The sequence below is a fragment of the Berkeleyomyces rouxiae genome (genome assembly GCF_048999995.1).
Source record: "Berkeleyomyces rouxiae strain 22BRR77 chromosome Unknown BrBRR77_ptg000004l, whole genome shotgun sequence".
In the NCBI taxonomy this organism is placed as follows: domain Eukaryota; kingdom Fungi; phylum Ascomycota; class Sordariomycetes; order Microascales; family Ceratocystidaceae; genus Berkeleyomyces; species Berkeleyomyces rouxiae.
Window position 1 is genome coordinate 276,894 of NW_027396494.1, and position 22,923 is coordinate 299,816.

Genomic DNA, 22,923 nt, shown 5'->3' on the forward strand with positions numbered 1-22,923 from the left:
GATGTATGGTATATCTACCCTAACCTTACAATTAACATAACACTAAGCTATGTGACATCATTCTAGTCTGTTCACTTGCGCTTTTTCACACTGGGCTTGTCTGCACCACTAGCCTTGACAACACTATCCGCCTTGTCTTCAGTCTCTCTAGCATCCTTCTTTTCAGTAGTCAAAGTCGGTTCGCTTTGGTCCTCGTCGTCACCACCCTGGCCAAACTCATTGACACGCGAGTAATCGACGCGGTAGGCCCAGCGTTGGTAAAGGTAAATGAAGAAGATGACGTCATCACGGAACGTCGCCAGGCGATGCAGGAAGGGCATCTTGATGGCAAAAGCAAACAGGTCATCGATAAAGGTGTTGAAGAACTTGTACATCATGGCCTTGCCGGGCATGTGGGCGACGCTCTTGAGGCGGTAGTTAATGTATAGACTGGGAACCATGAGCAAGAAGCCATAGGCGTAGACGGAGCCAACAAGCGTTGCAATAATATACGAATACCACGACTTATGACTGTCGTAGACTAGTGAGTAGCCAGCGTAGGCAAGCAGTAGCGGGACGCTGGCAATGTACATGTATTTGAAGGCAATTTCGTCGTACTCCTTGGTCTTGGCTTCGGTCTCGGATAGCTTGTTCTTGTCTTCAAAGCCGACACGATACGGTAGCAACGACCCAGGGCCACCGGGCTGGATAACAATGTTGACGACCGTGGTGATCTTCCATAGCTCGATGACGATGCCGACGGCCTGTGAACCGAGAATCATCCAGCTAGTGGTCTGCGAGTTGTCGATGAGATACAGCAAAATGACAGTCTGCATGAAGACATTGGCTAGGATAGAGCGCACAGAGATACCAACGTTGTCTTTTTTCTTGCGGTAGTGTGCAATGTCAGAGCCAAAGGCGAGGGTCTCAAGAATCATGTGCGCGATGGATACGACCACGGTGATGGCGAGAAAGACGGGGTTATTGTCTAGCAACACGTTTTTGATCATCTCGATCTCAGTGCCATCACCACCGCCGGGTGCGGACTGGCCCCAGGCAGATCTACGCAGGGTCTCCTTGTTGCTGATTTCAACAGAGGCAATGGCCTTGAACTTCCATGAAGCAATGTTGTTCAAGTTGATGTGAATGGGTAGTGTGGTGACAGTTTCATTGACGACGCTCATATGCTCAATGAGTTGCCAGAACTGGTTGACAAAGAGTACGGGGTCTTCAGAAATATTAGCATCTGTTACTAGAAAATAGAAGCGTGAGTCATAGACTTGGTCTTTACTTACAGTACCAGCTATTCTGGCCGCTACCATCACGGGCACCAGTAGCCTCCAGAACAGTAAAGGCCCGCACAGAAAAATGGGCCTGGCTGTAATCCATGACGCCGAGGTCCGGAACAAACTCGAAAGAAACATTGGGGTGATAATACGAGGCAATTAGTGGACCCAGCTTGCGCAGTTCTTCCTCGGCTTGTATTTCCTCTGGCGTCGGTGGTGCATCATCGAGGAGATTGCGCGTGCGTGATTCGCGCTTTTTGGGAAGATATTGTGTCAGAGGGTAGGCGAAATGGTAGGCGGAGGCAGGGCTAAAGTTGGGCTTAGTGGGGTCGATCTCGTTGCCGGTCAGACCGATGAAGAAATGGCCCCAGAGGGTGCCGTTATTCTGGACGCTGCGAGGCACAGGGAATTCAGCATCAATGACGCGTTGGTCCTTGTGGTCGCTGAGGTGGAAGGCTGATTCGTTGAGAACAATGAATTCGGATGGGGTGCGGTCCAGCGGCGTGATGCCGGATGAAGGGGTGACAGTGACAACAATATCAACGAGGCTGTCGGTGGGCCAGATGGGTGCGACTTTGCGGGGAATAGAGGCATATTGCGCGCCTTCGTCAAGTTTGGCGGGGCGCAACTGGTAGGCAGGGATGGAGTCCAGGTTGCCAGGAACGTTGATGGTGCGACCAGATGCATCTTGAACTTGGACGGTTCTTTGGCCTTTGTTGAAGAAAAGATTGACGCCAGCATTCAGGGCAAAGTAGCAGGCACTCCCGAGGACGATACGTTGAAAAAGGGACATCTACAAAGAGCAAGAGTTAGTGGCAGCGCATATGCAGAGATAGCGGAGAAAGAGACACATACACCGCCCGCGGCGGCGGCGGGAGCGGTTTCTTGCTCCGGCATAATTGAAGGACACCAATAATTCTGTGGTGGTCTTTTGAAGTATAGACGAGATGTGACGATATGGGGAGATTGTAAAAAGCGCGTTCTGGATAATGGCAACGATAGTCAGTCGCCGTGGAGAAGGCTTGACGTAGGAGGTTGTCAAATGCTACAATTCACCACAAATCACAGGTACGAACGCTAAGCTTCAGCCACATTTTGATTGCAGATGTGGCGCTAGTTTGAGAACTGTGGCTGAAGCTTTGGCCTGTGTAACCACAGCCAGGCATTGTCTTCGCTTTTCGACTAGGCCATTGTGTTACCTGCATTGGAAACCGACGAGGAAGATTGAGACAGCCAAGACAGCACTAGCAACAACATGCACTTGAAGAAGTAGCTTGAAGAAGGCTTAGTTTGAGATTACATTACGACTTAATATTGGACCAGATATGCCATGCTTAATGCTACGCGCATTGGCTTCTAGAAGTGTGGTGAATGAACGAAAATTTGGATGAGTCTCTTATGATGCGGTGACATGTGATCATAGAGGCGGCTGTCCCAGGCCGGATAGGCCATGTACAAAAGATAAAGACCCCACTTTGGAGGCGGTGCATTTCATGAAAGCTTAGACCAGAGGGTGATGGTTGTTGCAATAAGGTAAGCAATAGAATGGGTGCGGTGATAAGTATATATCTGATTGATTGGTACGTGAGCCATTCTTGATGTGATTCCATAGGCTTGGTCGAGGGAGTTTGGGAGGTTGAAGAAAAGAATAAATGCTGATCGGCGCAAAAGTTCAAGCGGATCTGTTTCTGCTTCTAAAAATGCCACCGAACATGATACATCCATACATACCGTGCGCTCAGACTCTGGAAATGAGGTTGCCCCCATACTCAACAAGGCCGCAAGAGCGGGGAGTTGACAATAGTGCATGGGTATGAGAAGAAAATTACTTATTCAAAGCCATGATGCTCTCCAAGGGCAACTGGGTTTTCGCTCGGTCAAAGTGGCACAAGCTGCACCAGCTATACAATGCTCATTTCGGGGCAGAAAGCAAAGATTGACCAGGCTCTCAGCCCAAGGTAAAATGCGTCATGCACCAACATTTGGGCGGAGGTGCTGAAATCACGTGAGGATGGTGCTGGAGCCCAAAAAAGAACATAGGCCATGACGGGCCATGGAGAAAAGATTTGCCGGAGCGATTGCTGGCACGGGCTGCAAGATACAAATCTACCAATGAAGGCAAACAAGTGCGACGCAAGAAGATTTGGAAAAATTTGTGTCAGAAATTTAGCTCACACCTAGGCGGCGATGTTAGTGGCGAAGTACAGGTGTGTGTATGTTGGTACTGGCCGGGGCGGAGATGGGACCGAGCCACGTGGAAGGCGGCGTGATGTGTCAGTATTTCTACAAGACGTATTTTTTGGTGAAGATATACCCTGATAGTGATTGTTTCAGCATGAGGACAAGTATGTAACGAGATGAGTGAAGCAAGGACAAGTATGCGTGTGGAAGTAATGTCCACCCGTGCATATGTAACTACGCATTTCATGTCGTTGGTTAGTGAGTTGATTATGCACAAAGAACAGATGAAAGTCGCACAAGCTAATAAGGTCACGTCAGTGGTGCCATAGCAGGCAAAGAACTTTGTCCTCGGCGCTGTAATTTTGCATCGTCGTCCACCAAGGTCATGATGGCCTGTGCCAAGCACTACGGAGATATTGATCTACCACGAAAACAAGACACTACATCGGAAGCTTGCGCGAGCTTAATTATTCTCTTAGCTAGCATGAAGACATACAGACGCAAAAAGGCACCACAAATGCATATCGGAACGAGACACAGACACACAACATGTGGGCGCGTCTGCCGACAGCTTTTGTATGTGTGTGTGTGTATTTACATACATCGACACATACATACATACGTAGAGATTCCGGACCGCCTGCATCCCTGCTTGCTCCTTGACTTGGCTGCGTAAGCTTGTCACAACAGCCCGCCCTCTTAGCCGGCTATATCAACCCATGTTAGCATCACCAGTTATTATAGCCAATCTGTTTGGATATGCATGCAGATGAGCACGCACATGCATATGCGTACAAGTATAAACGTATAACTAACTAACCGTACTAACTAGTTAGTTACTCACTTACATCCACAGCCTGCAGATGTGTGCAACACGTGCAGGCGAGGGATTTGTCGCCTGGTGCTCCTAGCCTTTAGCCCGGCCCTGCTAGGCTTCAATGGGCGTAGCCAGCATGTTGTGGGTGACGATTGAGCCGTCTTCCCCCCGCGCGCAATCATACGTCGATACACGCACACAGCAGCTCAGCAGCTCAGCAAAGCCCCAGCCTGGACTCGCTCATGGTACAGCCTGCGAACCGCCATGTCTGCCCGGCCAATCCTTTCGTCAGTACAGGGCAACTGGTCTGTGCTCGCTGTGCTTTGTTCCAGACATCAAGCCAAGGCTTGCCCTGTCCTGGAATCCTGGAACGAACGTGTATGCATGTACATTGGTACATGTGTATCTTGCACTTGGCCTTGGCCGTGTGTGCCTGGCCTGGCTGGGCCTGGGGGCTTTGGGCAGACTCGACTTGGCACGCAAGCCAGATGCTTGGTGGGCACTTGTTTCGTCGCTCGCTCGCTTGATGGCGAGGTGGGTGTGTGGGTGGGCTTACGGCCTGGACGTAACAAGCCCTGTCAGCACCCCTACAGGGGCTTGTCAGCGCGCTATCGCCGGGGGTTTGTCCCCTGCGCTAGGCCTGTAGGAGCCTGGCACAGAAGCCCAGAAGCTCGGTATGCCAATTTACAAATGTACAGCGGCCGTTAATAGGCCTCCAACACGGACCCCTGCTCGCTGTAGCGACCGGCTATACTGGCAAGCTTGTGCTCCTTGCAGCGCCTACCCCCAACATTGTGGAAGCTTTATATGGGGCCTATCCTGGAACTCCGTCTCGGCATCTCTCGTACTATGTTGTTGTGCTTCTAAATTTATCCAGACGTCAAATCAATAACAACAACGGCTTTCCCAGACAACCTTCTTTTTTTATCTCCTCTTCTTCCTCGCTCTATCTCCACGTCACCGCAGTCTTCTTGCTCCCCAATTCGTCACCAGCTGCGGCTCAGCTCCTCTCTCAACCTCCTTTGTCCAAGCTATCAAACTCTAAACCTGCAACGGCACACCCCCCGCCTGTCTCTTCCCCCTCCCCCTAACAACAAACACCTCGCCCTGCCACTGCCTGCTGAATAAAAAAAAGCGAATACCCACGATAGAAAATTAAACCTGGGGCTCTTCTCCCACAGTTTTTCGTTTACAGGGCTCCTGTATCGGGATCCATGAGCGCCTCTCCGGCCAAAAGGGCCGCTGCCAATAGTCCTCAAGAATACCACCAAGACTCAAGCACACCAACCTCAACCACCACCACCACCACCATCACATCGCCGGGGGCGGCAATAGCAACACCCACGCTGCGGCCGCGCGGGAAACGGCCCGAGTCCCGCGCCGACTCTCTTGGGTCGCTAGTCATCGGCGACAACGCCAGCGACAAGGGCCGCAGCATCGACCTCAACAACATCAACTTCCACCATGAGACACCAGAGCAGATCCGCGACCGGGAAATACGGACCAAAACTCTTGGCTACTTCCTGGCTAAGCTCGCCTTGACTTTGGATGATGGCATCAAGATTTTTCACTTTGCTGACAAACGCAACTGGACCCCCGACGAGTTTGAGCAGCTGCGGGCCCTGGAAAAGTGTCTGGATGAAGCGCGGGCTGACTTTCAAGAACTTCCTACGCTGCTAGATGGAGCACATTACTACACGAATGACCGAACGCGTAAGCTACCTCCCCTTCCCATGCGCCACCTACTTACTAACCTGTCCCTCATCACCACAGGCGCTTCCCTAGTCGAACTGGCTAAGCTCCATGACCGTCTAGAAGATCACATCGAGATATTCCGCATGTGGACGCGTACCGGCGGCCCTATCAATCCCATGTGGGTTAACGATACTAGAAATATACAGCAAGATCTACACAACGCGCAATGCCGTGCCGCACGCCGTATCTTTGAAACTAAGCAAGAAGCTGCATCGCATTGCCTCGGTGCTTTTCTTGTATATCGCAAACAGCGCTCTTGGGTTGGTCTCCAGGATCCGCGCAATCCCGCGTACCGGCGTCATTGCTTGGATGTTATTGCGGCCTGCAATACAGTTGGTCGCTTTGAGCGCTTTGGAGATTGCGACATTGCCTTTGTTTGCAACTTTTGTGATGGCTATATTATTTGGGACGACTTGGAGTCAATGCCTTCAACGCTCACGGCAAATGATTTGGCGACAGCATCGGCTGCGGAAAATTCCGGTACCGACTCGGATTCAGAGTTTCCACAGCGCACCCGAGACGAATCAAACAGCTCTCGAGCTTCCAATACCTCCCCACCACCTCCTTGCAGTCACACCAGCAGCCACGGTAGCCAAACCCAAAACGATACAAATACCGGCTACACATATACCACCCATGGATATAGTTACAATCCCCAAACGAACAACAGCCCCAAGCCTGACAACACTCAAAGCCCCGATCTGAGCAACCCCGAGCTTCCCTATCCCGACTGGAAAGCTACTGGCTTCAGTGCTATTGGGCACCTCGAAAAGGACGTCATCTTTGCGCCGGTGGCCATTGCCAGCCATCTGGCCCCCGTTGGAATGGAGTGGCGCGCAAGTCATATCTGCCGTTTTTGTGACGAAACCTTTGACTCGGAGAAGAAAATTTCTGAGGGTAACGATGATCTTGAACCGCTAGCGACAGATGAGGGGCCAGGTTTTGCTGACTTGGCCGACTTTCACCAACATCTCCTTTGGCAGCACACGCCGTATGCTGTTGAGGTGCCATCTGTGGGGTTGCCAAGTGTGCCAGAGAGTTGTGCGGTGATGTAAAGAGTGAAAGAACAGCGAGCCTGATATCTCGCGCCTGTATAATGTGTCTTTTTTTTGATTCCCCTGTTAGTTGTGGTTATTATTATGGTATCTTTTTAGATAGACTCTTGGTGTTAATGTTTTCTTCCCTCTGTCGCTACTTGTCATGACAGTTACGATTTTAGTTTAGCCTTTTTACTTCTCCGCATAATATGAGCATTGAATAATATTTGCTACATGTGATGTGAAGTAGGTTTATCGTTTAGAACAGAACATGTGAAGGGGGAAGGAGGAGAATGAGTATGTGGAGATGGAAATAAGCGGCGATGTATTTTGGGAGGATGAGGGCGGCCAGAGGGAAACGCGAACTTTAGAAGAACCGCAGATAAATGAACAGTAGAATGATAAAGCCCAGCCCGGCAAATGGTCCGTACTGCTTCAGCATTAGTTCCCAGTTGATGCGTACCGCAGCCCTGCGGTACTTTTTGCTGTCATCTCTGAGGCGTGAGCTGAGCTCACCCATCTTCTCGAGGCTGTCGCCGCGGTAGAGCAGGTCTTCGATGTTCTTGTGCATGACTTTTGTGACATCGCGCAGCTCGTCATTGACCTTGTCGAGATTCTGCGAAGCGCGTGCGTCCGAGAAGGTATCCCGCGTGCGCGAAATGAAGGTGTCGAACTCCATAAAGGCATACGGCCGCAGCGACGGCGAGAGGACCTGGTGCGCTGGGTATGTAGTCGTAAATTCGCGCGCGATGTCGGCAAGATATGTGAAGGCGAGCTTGCGCGGGTATGAATGTGAGCAAATGGTGAGGAAGACGATGTCGCTCTCGATCATGTAGCTGGGGGATAAAGGTTAGTGGCTACTGGGTGGTGGGCGTGGGTGAAAGTCGAGTGCCTACTGGATGCTCAAGTCTCCGGAGTCGATGCTTGCTTGTGCTTCCGAATTGCGGGTCAGCTTGCGGAGCACCTGCTTAACCTGATTCTTTACTTCGGTCAGTTGGGTGGCGGTGGCATCGTCGTCAACTGAGGCGCAAAGCATGAGGCCTAGATACGAAGGTGGGAGTGGATTAGTGGCAGGCAGACATGAGTGGGGGCTTGAGAGTTGGAGGAAAGGCGCACCATCGAGGCGGGATATTTGTGTTGAGCGAATCATGGCGGTGGGGGATGTGGAAGTCGGAGGGCAGAAGGCTTGATGTGGTGATCAAGCAAGGACACGTAAAGCCGATGTGGACGACGGGACGACGGCGGAGTTGGGCGTAGCAGTAATATTTGAGGGTGACCGTGGTAGTACCCAATGTTGTAAAATCAAATCAAGGCAGTAGCAAAATAATCACAAGCAACATCAAGTGCAGGCAGCGCAAACAAACAACATCAGCATGAATAACTAGAAAAAATAACGAGATTCTTCTCCTGGTTGTCGTCGAGCTTCCTTCATGGTGCACAGGGGATTCAGCCACAGGTATGTGGCGCCCCTGCGCAAGACAGAGCTTGGGCTAGTGTGGCGACAGCTGCAGCCTTATCACAAGCTTATCGAAGGTGCTACTGGGGAAATAACTAGTTCTCGAAAGTGGCAGGAACACAACCTTAAACGCAGGTAAAGTCGCACGTGAAGTTTTCACCCGGAAGCATTATACTTTGCTCTTGTTTTTCTGTCTTTTTTATCCATCAACTTCTTCTCTGTCCCATCGCTGCCGCCGCCGCTGCCGCCGCCACCGCAGCGCGATTTCAAAATGTCGTCATCGCCGCTCTCGTCGCTCGGATCCACGCCGGAGAGACCCACGTGGTCGTCACCGGTCGCATCACGGTCTGGCGCCGCGCTCAAGAAGAGACGCGTTGAGCCAGAAGATCCCGTCAGTCTCTTTGAGCGGCCTGCCAAGATTCGATCATGCCATTTTGACGCAGCTGCTGGTCCATCGCAAGCAACACAAAATGCCGACACGAACAGGCAGTTATTCACTGAAAACTCCACAACTACCTCCGGGGCCCTTTCATCAACCTTGGTAACAGTCCCTGTGCTGAAACAGCGTATTCTTGGCGACCCTTATTTGGTGCCCAGCTCGCCACCATCGCAGCCAAAGTTTGGTGATATCACCCCTTGCAACAATCCCAAACAAACCCCTTCAAGATCTTGTACCTCACGCCGCTCCACAAAGACAACCACTCTCCAACCGCCCATATCGCCCAGTCAGCTGTCGCCCATATCGCCTGGGCTACGTAGGGCATCAGCACGCCGAGCTGCAAAGTCGATTCAACTTCTTGACCATCACGGGCGTGACGACATCGTAGATGAAGAGGACTTGCTACCAGTGACGTCACCACAAAACCTACCCGCATTAGATGGGAGGTCCGGGAACAAAGCTCAGAAAAAGTCAACACCGGTGAAGCGAAGAAATGCTTGGTCTGCCGATAGTGTTGTTACATCGATGCGATCGCCACTAATTAAAGCTAACCTCAGAGTGCGTCGGTTTACCGTATGCTGCGTTTAACATTTACCCTTTTTCTAACCCTTTTCCTAGGAAATCCTTCTGCTAGAGGCTTCATGGGATTGTCTTCCGCAGGCAAGCCGAGACAAGATTCTGAGCCTGTTCCCCGGTGGAGATAGGTACCTTACCATACAGCCAGATGGATCCAAGCGGCCCTGTGCCGCTGCCCTTCGTAGCAACAACACATTTCGCTATGACGTGGCACGGTATCAAGAAAATATCCACCTCGGTCGCCACAATCCTTTATGGCTAGAGGATGCTTGGGCAGCACATCGCCGGCGCATCGAAGGCTACTATGACAAGGCCCTTGAAGACAAGGTGAATCTCGATTGGGGCGTGGATGTGGAAATGCAAAGTGCGTCACGGAGTGGGGCCGGCACCACCGTTGATGCGCCGGAGACAAAGGCCGAGGCTAAGCAGAAATTGTAGTCTATGGTGATGGTCTATGGTCTATCTCGGGGATTTGCCTTTTCGTCGTCTATTTTCAAGTTCTTTTCCCTTTCTTCCCCCTTCTCGCCATCTTATTTTCTGACACCCTTCTGTCCCTGTGTCCTCTCAACTCCACTCGAGAATTTGTCGACTCAGCTCAGCAAAGTCGGTCTCTCCCTCACCTACCAGCGTCCAGTCTTGATCCATATACAGAGAAAAGTATGAACGGTCGTCAATAGTCATGTTCGGATGCTCCGGAACACCTGTCTGCCCTAAATCAACTGGAGCCTGCCACAAATGCGATATATCGTGAAGAAGGTCGGTGTGGATTGGCATTTCCTGGAAGAAGGGTTCAACGCCTTGTTGCGGTTGTTGCTGTTGCTGTTGCTGAAGGTCATCATATGTCATACCATTGGCCGGCGCTGCATTCGGGGCTATAGCCGCTGCTGTTCCGACAGGCAAACCGGTAGCAGTCTGATCAGACATATCGGTACTCTCGGTCTGACTTGCCTTTGAGCTTTCTGATCCATCTGCATTCTGCACTTGTTGCCCCTCAAGATACTCAGATACTTTGAACCAGATTCGCTTGACGGCTTCGGTGCGCTCGAGCGCGCTGCGATTGCCCCGTGATGCAATGTGCTCCATTACGCCAATAGCATCGTCCAGGCCGGGCGACTGATTGACCCGCGCGCCTGGCTCTTGAGAATCCAGCACAGCTGCCAAGATAAGAATGAAACCAACAGAGAAGAGAGCATCAGAATCAAAAAAGCCAAATGATACTGCGACTCCAAGGTTAGCAATGGAGTATCTATGACAAAAGAAAACACAAGGCGTAAAAGACTGGAGGCACACATACACATCATATCACGCTTCTGCAGCGCAACCAACACTCGCAGTGACCGCCGTGCCGCTTCAGTGCATGTACGGGATAGCTTCCCCAGCGGCGAAGTCGTGAGTTGCTCAGGCTTAAGCCCCCGACCACTGAGGATCAACTGAGCAACATGCAACAAAATGGGTCTGATAGTCAGGATGATGGTCTATATGGTAAACACCAATTAGCACAGTGTCCGTGGTCTGGGGTATTGTTGGGTGGCAAAGATCTCTTACATGGTACAGCATCAGATGCAAACTCGCCACAGTGCGGAATGACACATCAGGGTCTACACCATGATACTCGGCCATCAAGTCGGCAGGAATCTCCTTGGAGATATCGTACAGTTGACGCACAATCTCCTGCACGTTTGGCACAAATTGTTCTTCGGTGCGCAGGCCAGGGCCATATAGCACTCGCATGATGTGACCCGTCACGCGTGCAATCTTGATAGTTGTGCTCAGAGCGCCGGGATGGAAGAATCCGGGTGCGCTACGTGGCAATGGCGTTTCAATAGCTTCATCGGCAATGCTAGAGAAATTACCAGTCGCAGCAGCAACTCGTCTACGAAAGGATTAGTTTTTCTTTCTTCATATTCGTCCCTCTATTCACGTGTAATGCGACAGGTCTCTTGCCTCCATCTTCGGGCTTCTCGTCTGCAAGGGTCGCTCTTACCTCTCCTGCATGTACACCGTCCACCACAATCGGTTGATGTGTGTACGTTCGCTTGGCAATATTGGTTTCTTGGTGGATGCCATGTGATATCCATGAGTCAGACACAACCTCAAGGCGGTGCTGATCTATGTGGGCCGTTAGTTTGTCTACCTGTTCGCGCATTTACTCTCACTCTTCTAGGGGCTTACATATACATAGGCTTCTTCCTTGCGTCCTGAATTTTGCAGATACATGGCCGTCAATGCCAATAGCTCAACTCCAAGGGCTTCCAGACCCAGCATATGACTAAGGTTTGGCAAGTTCGCATGCGCATAGCGAAACATCTCGGCCCCGGGTAACTCCTCCGAGATGGTACGGCCATGTTCGTCTTCATATTCAAAGGTGCCGGCCAACAACTTTCCGACAGCCAACAACAACAGCAACTCCACAATCCATGGCGACGTGTAGTAGTTTGGATCTAGTGGCGGCGGCGAGCTATAAAATGTTCCCAACTTATCAGCAAATAAACGTGCATCAAAGTGATGCTGGATGTGGCATAGGTGCAACATGGTCACATCCAGGAGATGGAAGGCTTCCTGTTCGCTGGGAAGAACGGGGAAACCAGGCGGTCGCCGTGGTCCATGGGCGGCATCGCTTGCGCTATTCATGGCCGAACTCGACGGCGTCATAGGGCCCCCGCTGTATGAACCACAAGGCCCACTGATACCGGTGCTGCTGTCGGTAGCACCGTAAGAGGCTGTGGAACGACGATTGAAGATGTTTTCAAGTCGCGAACCAAATGTGTGGCTTGAACTCAGAGCAGCGTCGGCAAAAATAGCTAAGTCATGGATGTTAGTTGTGAGGGCTGTTGCTACTGGGCGAGGGGCACTTCTTACTTGAATCTGGAGAATCATTCCTCGAGGAGCATTCCTTATCAACTTCAGCCAGCAGCGGATTGCGCTTGCTTGGCTGCCGAGAAGGAGTCTGAACAGGGAGGTGGGCATGGGTGGTGTGTGGCGTATGAGCCTGTGATTGAACTGGAGTCCGAGACTGGGACTGTGGCCGAGACTGGGCTCGAGACTGCGATTGCGACTGCGACTGGGACGCAGACTGAGAAGGAGGCTGGGACGCAGGCTGTGATAATGGAAGCGACGGCGGTCGGGGCTGGGGCCCGGCCGGCAGTGATGGCGGGATGGAGATGGATCTCTCATACTCTGCCAGTCTACTTTCCAATTCCTGGATGCGACTGCGGTCGGAGATGTTAGCCGACTACCCGAAGTGAGAGAAATCTGAGACTTGTTTCCGGGCTCAATCCTGGGCAGGACCTCGGTTCAGGCCCGCGAAATACAAGACACACATACGTTACAGAATACGCCCGGCGCTGGCCCGGTGCTGTGGCCTGGCAGTTTAGCCCGCGCTTGTTGCAGTACTGACAGGGGCTGCCGCCGGAACACTTGACTTTTTTTGAGCGGCATGTTAGACATCTGTCAGGTCAGGGTGTTAGTGTCACAGCGCATATAGTAAGTATACAAGTGAACAAAAAAATCAACAAGGTATAATGAGAACAGCGTGAGACACAACGCACGCAGTAAAACTGGCATCCCGAGTGCGGCTTGGCGACTTCGAGATGCCGCTGCCGGCTGCCGGGCCTGTGGTACTAGTAGCTTCCTCGGGCCGCGCCGAGTGCGCTTGCGGCTGAGAGGGAGCCATGGCCAGAGGACTTGGGTAAATTTTTAATTGAAGCCGCAGAAGAACGAGTCGGCAGGGTGTCCGGGGGGTGAAGGGCGGCGGCCAGGACTGTAGTACCACCGGAGAGGTGCTCCCGATGTTTTCTTTGTTTCACTTTCTTTTGTTTTCTTCGCTAGCCGCTACCGAAAAATGAAAAAAGAAAAAAAAAGAGCGGCTAGAGACTTCAATTGCGTTCTGCTCGCTGAGAGATGAAAACGCATGAGAAAAAACAAAAGAAAAGCATAAAAATTAAACAAACAAAAAGAAAAGTCCTTCGGAGGATTGCTCCGAGGTCACTCGCATCCTGGGTTAATGAACCCTAACACTTTATAGTCCGCTTTGAAGGCCTAGGTTCGGACATTAAGTCCGAAATCTTTATGTATAGCGCTCGGTCAAGTTGCTGGTGTAAATGAAGGTGTATGACTTGACCACAAATATTCCATGAATTAAAAAGTGTAGCTAGTTGATTGACGCAAAGATCTTCTCGAGGTCAACAAATGGAGCCATGTATTCATGAATATAATTGCATACTTTTCAGTGCTGCAAGTAGTATGATGTGCAAGATACCAAGAACCCTAAGTCGTTCATCCTGTCGCTAGGGTTTTCACAACCCCACCACTTCAACTTCTTGTCATACACTGATGATGAGATAACTTCAACGGCAATCCACCCTTCCACTTCCTCTAGCTACCCACACACCTTAGCCTAGCTACATCAAAGTCTCCCCAGCGTGTTACATAGTTTCTGGTGCTCAATCTTAAATTCCACTGCTTCACTTCCTGCCTGACTGCTGGAGCCATGGCGCCCTCGGCCAAAGAGCACCATCGATCCAAGAGCCTGCTGCTCCTGCAGAAGCTGCTGAACCTGCGCGACGGCGCAAGCCCACTGACTATTATCGAAGATAGCTTGGAGCAGCCAGCAGCGCCGCTGCTATGTGAGTTTGCAGCTCGTGCAAAGGTATATTTGAGCCTCGCCTACATCTACTATTGTAGTTCCATAGCATTGTTGGCCCTTCGTCGACCAGTTCTTCTGCTAACACATCGTGTAGATATCTCAGGCTAAGGTCATCTTTGTTTCCTTTACAACCTTTAAGAAGCCTGCGTATGCTCATGTGTTTGTACCTGCTTGGGGCCGCAAGTTAGCTGCGCTACGGCCTCAAATCACCGTGCACTATCCAGCCATTGACAAAGCAGCAGTGAGATCAAAGACACAACCTCGTAGGCTTCTCCTTGAAACAATCGCTTCAACCATGGCCCTAATCTAACATTTGAACAGGTGCTGTTGTTATTATTGATTCGCTCAACGCTGTCATCAACACAGATGCTACTGCCATTGTGAATTTTCTATCTAGCTTGATTGCTCCTACTGCCTCGCTAATCGCTGTTCATCATGTCGATACGCCTACACATCTGCCACCCACCCACAACGAATACGCGCCGCACCCGCTCGCCGTGCTAGCCCACCTGGCTACCGCTATTCTTCGCCTGCGTCCACTTGCGCACGAAGTAGACTGCGCTGCGGCACGTGCGCGTGCCCAGCTTGACCCCGAGATTGGTCTGCGGGAGGGCAAAGAAGGCGTTCTGCTAGGGCTGCGTGGCAGCGCCAGCGCCGCAATGGGCCCGTCCCGCAGTGCCGTGGTTGCCATGGAACTGCGGCGTAAGAGCGGCCGCCAGGTTGCGGAAACGTTTGTGCTGTGCCCCCGCGACGTGTCTGATCCTCGTGCGGCAGTTGGATTAGCAGCGCTGATGCTGCGTGATGACTATCCGTTGCTAGCGCAGGGCAAGGATGAGCATGGAGATGCGCCAAATGCAGAGGTTCCGCAGTCGACGTTTAGTCTAGGACTAACCGACAAGCAAAAGCGCGATCGCGAGGAGATTGTGTTGCCGTACTTTGATGCACAGACAGACGTCGGCGGTGGTGAGGGCGGGCGTATCTTGTATGAGATGGGCAGGGAGGATGACTTTGATGACGAGGAAGATGAAATATAGATTAGGGTTCGGTAGGGTTACAAAAGACAAGGACAATGAATCCACTTTTAATGGCACTCAGTAGCGATCTTGTCTCTAGAATATTCTTTGCGATCGTCGCTTGCTATTACGTTGTTTTTTGTTACTTTCTGCGGGCTCGCGGCCAAAAACACCTTGCTGATTTGATTCATCTCATTTTATTTATCAGCCCCGATTTCAGCCACTCTCGACAATGGCCGACCGCGATTCTTCATACCGCCGCTCGCGCAGACCCGACAGCAGCAGCATGTGGGACGACTCGGAGCGCCACACAGGACGGCGTAGCGATGTTCGTGACCGAGACGGACGACGAGACCGGGATAGAGACCGAGAAAGAGAAAGAGACAGAGGTAAAGAGCGCGAAAGGGGAGGAGACCGAAACAGAGATCGCGACAGGGAGAGGGACAGAGATGGCCACAGGAGCAGCCGTCGCCCCAACGACGACCACCAACACGGTGGGCAGAGGCGGTATCGCTCGCGCTCACGCGATCGCGGGAGCAGTCATCGCGATGGTGGGCGCGACAGAGACAGAGACAGAGAGCACGATCGTGAAACGCGCGACACGCGCGACACGCGCGACAGTGTTGCGTCGCCGCGCCGTCGAGGTGACCAAGGTATGTACAGAGTCCCCCCCATCATAGCTAGACAGTTAGACTGGTGGTCTGTTATGCTTTGTATGTATATGGGTAAGACAAAGAAATTATATTGACCGTCTCTCTCTTTACAGCTTCACAGTCGAATGTGCGCCGTTCAGCATCACCCATGGACCGGCCCGATGCACTGCCCACGCGAACAAAGCCTGAGCAAACGGCGCCGATGTCATTCCGCATGAACGGCACCAATGGCAGTACCAGCAGCCACCGGGACTCCGCGGAGCCTGCGACCACCAAGGCGGGTGCGGTAGACGATGAAGAGGAAGAGGAGCTTGAGATTGATGTGGACGGTGATGGCATGGACGCGATGCAAGCCATGTTGGGTTTTGGGGGGTTCGGCACTACAAAGAACAAGAAGGTTGCCGGCAATAATGCTGGTGGAGTGAGCAAGGAGAAGAAATCGCAATATCGGCAGTACATGAACCGCGTGGGCGGCTTCAACAGACCGCTGAGCCCGCCGCGCGAGTAGACAGGCAAAAAGAGAGGAGCGTACGCGGTATGCCGGGCTATCTTCAAGATAGTAACAAAAAGTGAATTCTCATTGACCCCAACCCGATTTGAATGGATAACCTTTTGATCTGGAGTCAAACGCGCTACCGTTGCGCCATAGGGCCTAATGATGTTAGATACGTCCTCTGTATCCGATTATAAGCTGCCGGAGCTCGCTAAACCGATTTTTTTTTTTTTTACTTGTTTTCTTTTGCTCATAGCGGAGTGTGGACTACTGGTTCTTCGGGGCTTGGGGATGGTGCGCCATCCCGAACACACAGAAACGATGGGCGTGTCGAGCGGAGGACATCCAAATATTTCCCCGGTTACCAATCCAGCGTCATTTGATCCAAGTGATTTGTGTAGGTTCAATACAGTCAAGTCTGATGGAAACTTTCTTCTCGCTCGGCTCAAACCATAAAGACAGTAGTAACACGGATGTAGAGTGGGTGAACAACGAGGACATAGCTGCCTCCGAAGCAGAAGATATGACTGTTGGGAGATGTATGGAAGTGGCCGATGCCGAAGACATTGGTCTCATGGAGACGGAAAGGCGGACCACGACACTTGAAGACGCTGAAAAAGCCCGGCTCTGTACATAGAATCGGGGAATCGAGAACCGTCGGATCCTAGGACTCTGTAGACGAAATAGAATGGGCCCTGTGCCACAAGGCGGACAAGAGCCCTGGGAGGCTAGTCTGAATATATCTCTCTTCCTTCGGCTAACCGTCTGGACTAGTTCGTGAAAACGTAAAGAGGACGAAGGGCTTCACGATGATAGTTGGTTCAGCGTCTAGTGTATTGTAGTAACCTTCAAGTAGTCATGAGTTACCATGTCCTGGAGTTTCTTGGTGTTGTGTTTTGTTATAAAAGTTGAAGAATATCCGTGACTGATGACAAAGTACGTATTGTCTGATTTGTTTCTCACTTCTTTCTCAAAGATCTTAGTTTTATCGTTATTTGATGTCTCCCTTTATCTACATTTTTGAAAAACAAATATTGTGCTTGATGAAAAAAAAGGCTGCGCTTAAAAAACCTGACATCAACGAAATCAACGGAGTTACTATATGCTACCTGGTATAGTATGGGGCTGCCTCCTGGGGTAGAGTACTTGCCATTATGTCCGGTAGTCACCATTGATCGTGATGTATTCGTGGCTGTAATCGCACGTCCAATACGTCGCCTTTGCAGAGCCAGTGCCCAGGCGGACGCGGATCTCAAGATCCTCAGCCTCTAGAATCTCCGCAGCGCGCTTCTCATCAACCGTCTCAGGCTCACCATCGACAAGCAACTTGAGCTCAGCCGAGCCATCAGTCGGTACAAACGACACACTCGTGTTTTCAGGCACAATGGCCTCGACAGGAGTCTCTGGGTCGCCTGGCTCGCTGACCAGTGCGTAGCCCGTGGCACAGAGAATACGACCCCAGTTAGCGTCCTTGCCGTACAGCGCCGTCTTGACGAGCGGCGAGCGCGCAATGGCGCTAGCAACAGTCCGCGCGGCAGCCTCACTGGCAGCATCTACGACGTTTATAGTCACGAATTTGGTAGCGCCCTCACCATCGCGCACAATCAGTTGGGCAAGCTCAGCCGAGAAGGCGACAACCACGTCACGCAGGGCCAGATAGTCGGCCGACGTAGTCGAGGAGACAGTGGGACCGCCAGCGGCACCGTTAGCGAGGAAAGCCACGGTGTCGTTGGTCGATGTGTCGCCATCAATGGTAATGCTATTGAATGACCGGTCGGCAGCATATCGGAGCAACGGCTTAATGAGCTCGGGCGCCACAGGGGCGTCAGTGGCCATGACACCTAGCATGGTTGCCATGTTGGGATGGATCATGCCTGCACCCTTGGTCATGCCGGCCAGGCTGTACTGAATACCAGGCGCTGATGGCAGCGTGAAGGACTTGGAGATCAACTTGGGGAAGGTGTCTGTGGTGCAGATGGCGCGGGCAGCGGCAAGCCAGTGCTCGTGATCGGCACCAAGCTTGCTGTGGGCGGCTGGCACGTTGCTGACAATCTTGGTGATTGGAAGTCTTTGGCGCGGAGATGTAGGGCAGGTTAGTCTTTTGTTGAGAACGAGAGCTGGACGGAGTTTTTGAAATTCTGTGTGCTACTCACCTCTGGCCAATTACTCCTGTGCTCATGACTAGTGTGCCTTCAGCGCCTCCCGCGGCCGCATCCGCCGCCTGACTCATCAGGCGGGCATCCTCCAGGCCCCCCTTGCCGGTCACTGCATTGGCGCAGCCCGAGTTAATCAACACGCTGTGAATGCCTGTGTTGCTCTTCTTGGCCAACAGGTCACGACTGAAGGTGACAGGTGCAGCCTGGAACTTGTTCTTGGTGAACACGGCAGCAGCAGCACAAGGCGAAGTTGACGAGATCAGCGCCAAGTCGGGCTTGGTGGTGTTTTTGGGCTTCACGCCGACAATGATGCCGGAAGCCAGAAAGCCCTTGGGATATGTGCCGCTAGTGGGCACGTACTTTTTCTTGGCGGCCGGGATGGCGTTGCCGACCGGCGCCGAGTAGCAGCGAACGGACTGGCGCCAGGCGGCGGTGGCGGTCGAAGGGAACCGGGCGGAGCACACGGCGGATATCATTTTGGCCGATGGAGGGCAGAATGAGAAGACGAACAAGAGTGTGTGACCTGAAGTCTGAAGTCTGTGAACTCGAACTCAGAGAGCTTCACAGCTTCTGGTAGAAATGTGGGGCTGAACGGTCATTGGCCAATAGAGGACAGGAACAATGACGCGTTATCTTATCAGCGGAAGACGGCGGCCGGCCGGAGAAGAGAACTGAGTCACGGCAAGGGCGGAAGAGTGACATTTGGCCGTATCAAACCTTGGTTGCCTGGAGGTGGGTGGTGGTGTAGAGACGACGAAGAGTAGAAGCTGCCCAGAGGACGATAGCAAGGGCTCTCTGGGGTTATAGACCCGTTTATCAGACACAGTAGGCTTCACAAAGACACGCTCGTTTTCCATTATATACACCATCTATATCTCGTCCTCTATATTTGCATCATGCACTTAGCGTGCCCTTTGTGCTCGGAATCTCGTCCTCCTTGCCCTTGATGCGCGTGATGGCGGTACGGATAGCCACGGCCAAAGCTTTGAAGGCGCTCTCGGCACGGTGATGGTCGTTTTCGCCGTGCAGGCAGTGCACGTGCAACGTGATGCGGGCGCCCTGGGCGAAGCTCTGCATGCAGTGGGGGATCATCTCGCACGACAGGTTGCCAATCATCTCGCGCTTAAGGCCCAGATCGATGACGCTGTGCGGCCGGTTCGAGATGTCGACGACAGCGCGCGAAAGCGCCTCATCAAGTGGGCAGTATGCTGAGCCGAAGCGCGCGATGCCGGCGGCCGAGCCGAGAGCCTGGTGGAAGGCGTAGCCGAGCGCGATGCAAACATCCTCGGCCGTGTGATGGTCATCAACTAGCAGGGGGTTAGCGAGACTGGCTGACTTGGACGGCTGAAAGAGTTGACCTTGGCCGGGACAAAGCTCGGATAGCACAATATGCTACGACGTACTGTGTAGATCGCCTTTGCAGGCGAGGACCATGCTCCAGCCAGCGTGCTTACTGAGCGCATGCAGCATGTGATCGAGGAAGCCGATGCCGGTGTTGATGCTGATGGTCTGCGACTTGTTGCTCTGGGCTGCATGGCTCTGCTTGCTAGCGTCAAGCAGCCGGGAATCGGTGTTGGGCGGAAAGTCGCCGCCGTCGAGGTTGAGGGCCAACTGGATGCTGGTCTCGTTGGTGTCGCGGGAGAGGGCGGCCCAGCGGGGCGCCGGAGCGGAGGAAGCCATGGCGAGGTGGACTTTCGGGGGGAGCGGCGGGCAAGCGGGGGCTCCTGGCGGACAGTGATGGTCGGGGCGAATAAGAGAAAAAGCGATATCACAGCGTCGCAGCGTCGCAGAGTCACGGCTTCGTAGCGTCACAGCGGGACGTCGGCGGCCAAGCGGCGAATCAGAGCGCTGCCGATCATAAGCTGGCAAAAAAGCCTTTTCGGCGCTTTTTTGTGGGTCTTGTATCTGTGCAGCTAGAATAAGCGGTGTCGGTACTTGCCAGCCCAGAATCCTTGTGCGATATGAGACGAACGGCGTCTACCGCGGCTGCCCGTCTCTCCACGCCCTTTGAGTGAGTCCATGCATCTTTCTTGTTTTCCCATGAATATCTAGCCGATGCTCCCAGAGATGGAGAGAATTCATTATGCTGATATTACCGTGTAGTCACATGCAAGGGAGTAGTACTATAACTTCAATCATAACCAATTCACATTCTCATTTTTTGTCCGATCTGCATAACATGATCCCCATGCTCATCTAGAACATGCGCCTGGCTTTTGAATCTAGTCATCGTTGTAGTTCTGTCTGTTCTTACCCTTTCCGCCCTTCGGGTTTCCCTTGAAGTGTTTCTTGGAAGCTTTGACATCCACCGTGCCCTCTAGGACAGCCATTTGCCGTGCTTTGCGGCCCGTTAGCTGCTTACTGGCGCCAGTCTCCTTGGCCTGCTGCGAGTACTGATAATTGAAGGGTCTCGAGACATGGCTTCCGCCGCGTCCATTGCTGGCAAAGAACCCCTTGTCAAGCTTTTGCGCTTTGTGGCTTGTCGGAAGGCCACCAGCGTAGGCCAGGCTGACGGCGTCGGTGTCGGCAATGGACATTGTGTCAAGCTGCTGTGCAAGGGCTGCACGGCGCCGGTCGGGCAGGTGAAGGTCGTCGTAGAGCTCACGGTTGAACTCTTTAGGGTCGATGGAGCCCGGTGGCGGCTGGCAGAACATCAGTTTGCCATTGACGTAATCCTTGAGGATGTAACGCGCCGCACGTGACTCGTCGGGCTGACCAAGACCTTGCGTTTGGAAGCCACGGGCCTTGGCGTAAGCAACTAGCAGCTCCGACGCTGTCGGGAAGCCCGTGCCACCCTCCTCGACAGGGCGCGTCTTAATCTGGATACCGTAAATGGCCTCGAGGAAAGGCTGCGGTATTCTCTGGACGACCAAAGACATGGGGCCGGTGTATTCACGCAGCTGGTCGATCGGCAGGACTCCATTACACACAAGGTCACCCTTGGTGAAGGCAAAGTTGGGAAACACGAGACCTGGGCAATCGCACAGAACAACGCGTTCCGAGAGATGGATGGTTTGGAAGTGCTTGGTTTTACCAGGCGTCGATGAGACGGACACCTTCTTGGCACCAATAAGGGCGTTAATAGTGGACGATTTACCGACGTTGGGGTACCCGACCAGACCAACTTGCAGCTTGCGATCTGAAGGTTTTAATGTTAGTAGTGGGTTTGTATCTGGGTAAATGAATCATGGTTGCTTACCAAGATTTTTGGGAGTGTAGCTCAGTAGAATGTCCTCCAGTTCATGGACTGTCAGAATACGGATATCCTCATCGTCAGGGACAGCTCCATCATCCTCAGCGGGGGGCTCGGCAGGCGTCTCAACTGGATTTTGAGTGGCAGTATCCTGTGAAGACTCGCCATCTTGTGTAGATTCTGAGGCACCCTCTGTTTTTTCCTCTGTCGGCTCATCTTCCTCTTCTTCGGCACTTGATTCAACAAGCTCCTCTTCCTGCTCCTCGGCCTCCAGCTGTTCCTTGGCCAGATGCGCAGAGAAAAAGCGGTAGGCAATACCAGCTTCCTTAAGATGCGAAGCCCAAGAACGTCTCTGGGCGTCGGTCATCATGTCAGCCTTGTTAATAAGGAGGAGGTTCTCCTTCTTTGGGTCAATGTCCTTGACGTAAACATCAAGATCGCTCGAGCGGAAGAGAAGCGGGTTTCGCGCATCAACAATTTGAACGATAATATCGGAACGCTCAATAACACGCCACAGTTGTCGCCACACTTCAAGATTTCTCTCAAACGGCGTCAAAAGCAGGTCGTTGTTCTCTTGCACCTCAGCCAGGCCGCGGCGCCAGTCTAGGAAAGCAGCCTTCTCGAGGCGGTCGAGCTCCTCGGGGGTTGTGGTTTTGTCCCATTTCGGTCTCCGCGGCACAGTAAGGCTGGCCTGGAAGGTTTTGTGTTTGCCGAGAACCTGGCGCTCTTCGGTGGCAGATAGCAAGTAAGGGTTCTTTTGGTCGGTGTGAATGATCTTTACACTAGTCATCTTCTCGGCGGTGAAGTCGGTGCCAGCCAGCTCAGCCGTGGCTAAAAACTCATCAAGAGCGCCCTGCTCAGTGACAGAGCGCATCTTAACCCATGAGGCCTCTTGCTTGTCATTGACCAGATACTGCAGGTAGAAGAGTTAGTGAGATGGAGGGTCCAAGGCAGTAGAGTAGACATGATCCATACCTCTTCACCAGTGGCGTGGTTGATACGAGTAACAGCTGAAGTGCGACGACGGTCTGAGCCTTTGCCTTTGCCAAAGCGATCCTTCATCAAGGCATTGCCGAGGCCGACGTTGGCCTTAGATCTAGCCTGAGGCATGATGGGCGACGGAGATGTGGAATCGAGGTGGGAGTGGTTATGGTAAAAGCTGGGATCGGGTTTTCAGTCGCAAGAGCGATTTTACTCGTAATTATTTTATTCACAACAGCTGCCCGAGACTGGTGATCAAGAAA

General features: G+C 52.4%; 10 protein-coding genes across 10 annotated transcripts; 4 read left to right on the forward strand and 6 right to left on the reverse strand.

Annotated features, from left to right (window-relative positions):
- Positions 1-71: 71 nt before the first annotated feature.
- Positions 72-2,162, reverse strand: BROUX77_004276 (uncharacterized protein; the record flags this gene model as incomplete). Its single annotated transcript, XM_073749020.1, has 3 exons — positions 72-1,207; positions 1,275-2,058; positions 2,121-2,162. 3 exons carry the CDS (start codon positions 2,160-2,162, stop codon positions 72-74), a joined length of 1,962 nt encoding a protein of 653 aa, XP_073604733.1.
- A 3,315-nt stretch (positions 2,163-5,477) lies between these two features.
- BROUX77_004277 (uncharacterized protein) lies at positions 5,478-7,073 on the forward strand (the record flags this gene model as incomplete). Its single annotated transcript, XM_073749021.1, has 2 exons — positions 5,478-5,976; positions 6,037-7,073. The coding sequence occupies 2 exons, from the start codon at positions 5,478-5,480 to the stop codon at positions 7,071-7,073; spliced, it is 1,536 nt and encodes a 511-aa protein (XP_073604734.1).
- A 349-nt stretch (positions 7,074-7,422) lies between these two features.
- Positions 7,423-8,205, reverse strand: BROUX77_004278 (uncharacterized protein; the record flags this gene model as incomplete). Its single annotated transcript, XM_073749023.1, has 3 exons — positions 7,423-7,891; positions 7,952-8,096; positions 8,172-8,205. The coding sequence occupies 3 exons, from the start codon at positions 8,203-8,205 to the stop codon at positions 7,423-7,425; spliced, it is 648 nt and encodes a 215-aa protein (XP_073604735.1).
- A 577-nt stretch (positions 8,206-8,782) lies between these two features.
- BROUX77_004279 (uncharacterized protein) lies at positions 8,783-9,964 on the forward strand (the record flags this gene model as incomplete). Its single annotated transcript, XM_073749024.1, has 2 exons — positions 8,783-9,508; positions 9,569-9,964. 2 exons carry the CDS (start codon positions 8,783-8,785, stop codon positions 9,962-9,964), a joined length of 1,122 nt encoding a protein of 373 aa, XP_073604736.1.
- A 126-nt stretch (positions 9,965-10,090) lies between these two features.
- On the reverse strand, positions 10,091-13,199 carry BROUX77_004280 (uncharacterized protein; the record flags this gene model as incomplete). The annotated part of the gene is made up of 8 exons (XM_073749025.1): positions 10,091-10,743; positions 10,821-11,001; positions 11,072-11,399; positions 11,511-11,635; positions 11,699-12,327; positions 12,386-12,735; positions 12,851-12,973; positions 13,075-13,199. The coding sequence occupies 8 exons, from the start codon at positions 13,197-13,199 to the stop codon at positions 10,091-10,093; spliced, it is 2,514 nt and encodes an 837-aa protein (XP_073604737.1).
- An 816-nt stretch (positions 13,200-14,015) lies between these two features.
- On the forward strand, positions 14,016-15,205 carry BROUX77_004281 (uncharacterized protein; the record flags this gene model as incomplete). Its single annotated transcript, XM_073749026.1, has 3 exons — positions 14,016-14,174; positions 14,266-14,434; positions 14,493-15,205. 3 exons carry the CDS (start codon positions 14,016-14,018, stop codon positions 15,203-15,205), a joined length of 1,041 nt encoding a protein of 346 aa, XP_073604738.1.
- Positions 15,206-15,416: 211 nt separating this feature from the next.
- On the forward strand, positions 15,417-16,345 carry BROUX77_004282 (uncharacterized protein; the record flags this gene model as incomplete). The annotated part of the gene is made up of 2 exons (XM_073749027.1): positions 15,417-15,837; positions 15,951-16,345. The coding sequence occupies 2 exons, from the start codon at positions 15,417-15,419 to the stop codon at positions 16,343-16,345; spliced, it is 816 nt and encodes a 271-aa protein (XP_073604739.1).
- A 1,137-nt stretch (positions 16,346-17,482) lies between these two features.
- BROUX77_004283 (uncharacterized protein) lies at positions 17,483-18,962 on the reverse strand (the record flags this gene model as incomplete). Its single annotated transcript, XM_073749028.1, has 2 exons — positions 17,483-18,398; positions 18,484-18,962. 2 exons carry the CDS (start codon positions 18,960-18,962, stop codon positions 17,483-17,485), a joined length of 1,395 nt encoding a protein of 464 aa, XP_073604740.1.
- A 418-nt stretch (positions 18,963-19,380) lies between these two features.
- Positions 19,381-20,166, reverse strand: BROUX77_004284 (uncharacterized protein; the record flags this gene model as incomplete). The annotated part of the gene is made up of 2 exons (XM_073749029.1): positions 19,381-19,793; positions 19,890-20,166. 2 exons carry the CDS (start codon positions 20,164-20,166, stop codon positions 19,381-19,383), a joined length of 690 nt encoding a protein of 229 aa, XP_073604741.1.
- A 542-nt stretch (positions 20,167-20,708) lies between these two features.
- Positions 20,709-22,789, reverse strand: BROUX77_004285 (uncharacterized protein; the record flags this gene model as incomplete). Its single annotated transcript, XM_073749030.1, has 3 exons — positions 20,709-21,625; positions 21,686-22,592; positions 22,655-22,789. The coding sequence occupies 3 exons, from the start codon at positions 22,787-22,789 to the stop codon at positions 20,709-20,711; spliced, it is 1,959 nt and encodes a 652-aa protein (XP_073604742.1).
- Positions 22,790-22,923: the final 134 nt, after the last annotated feature.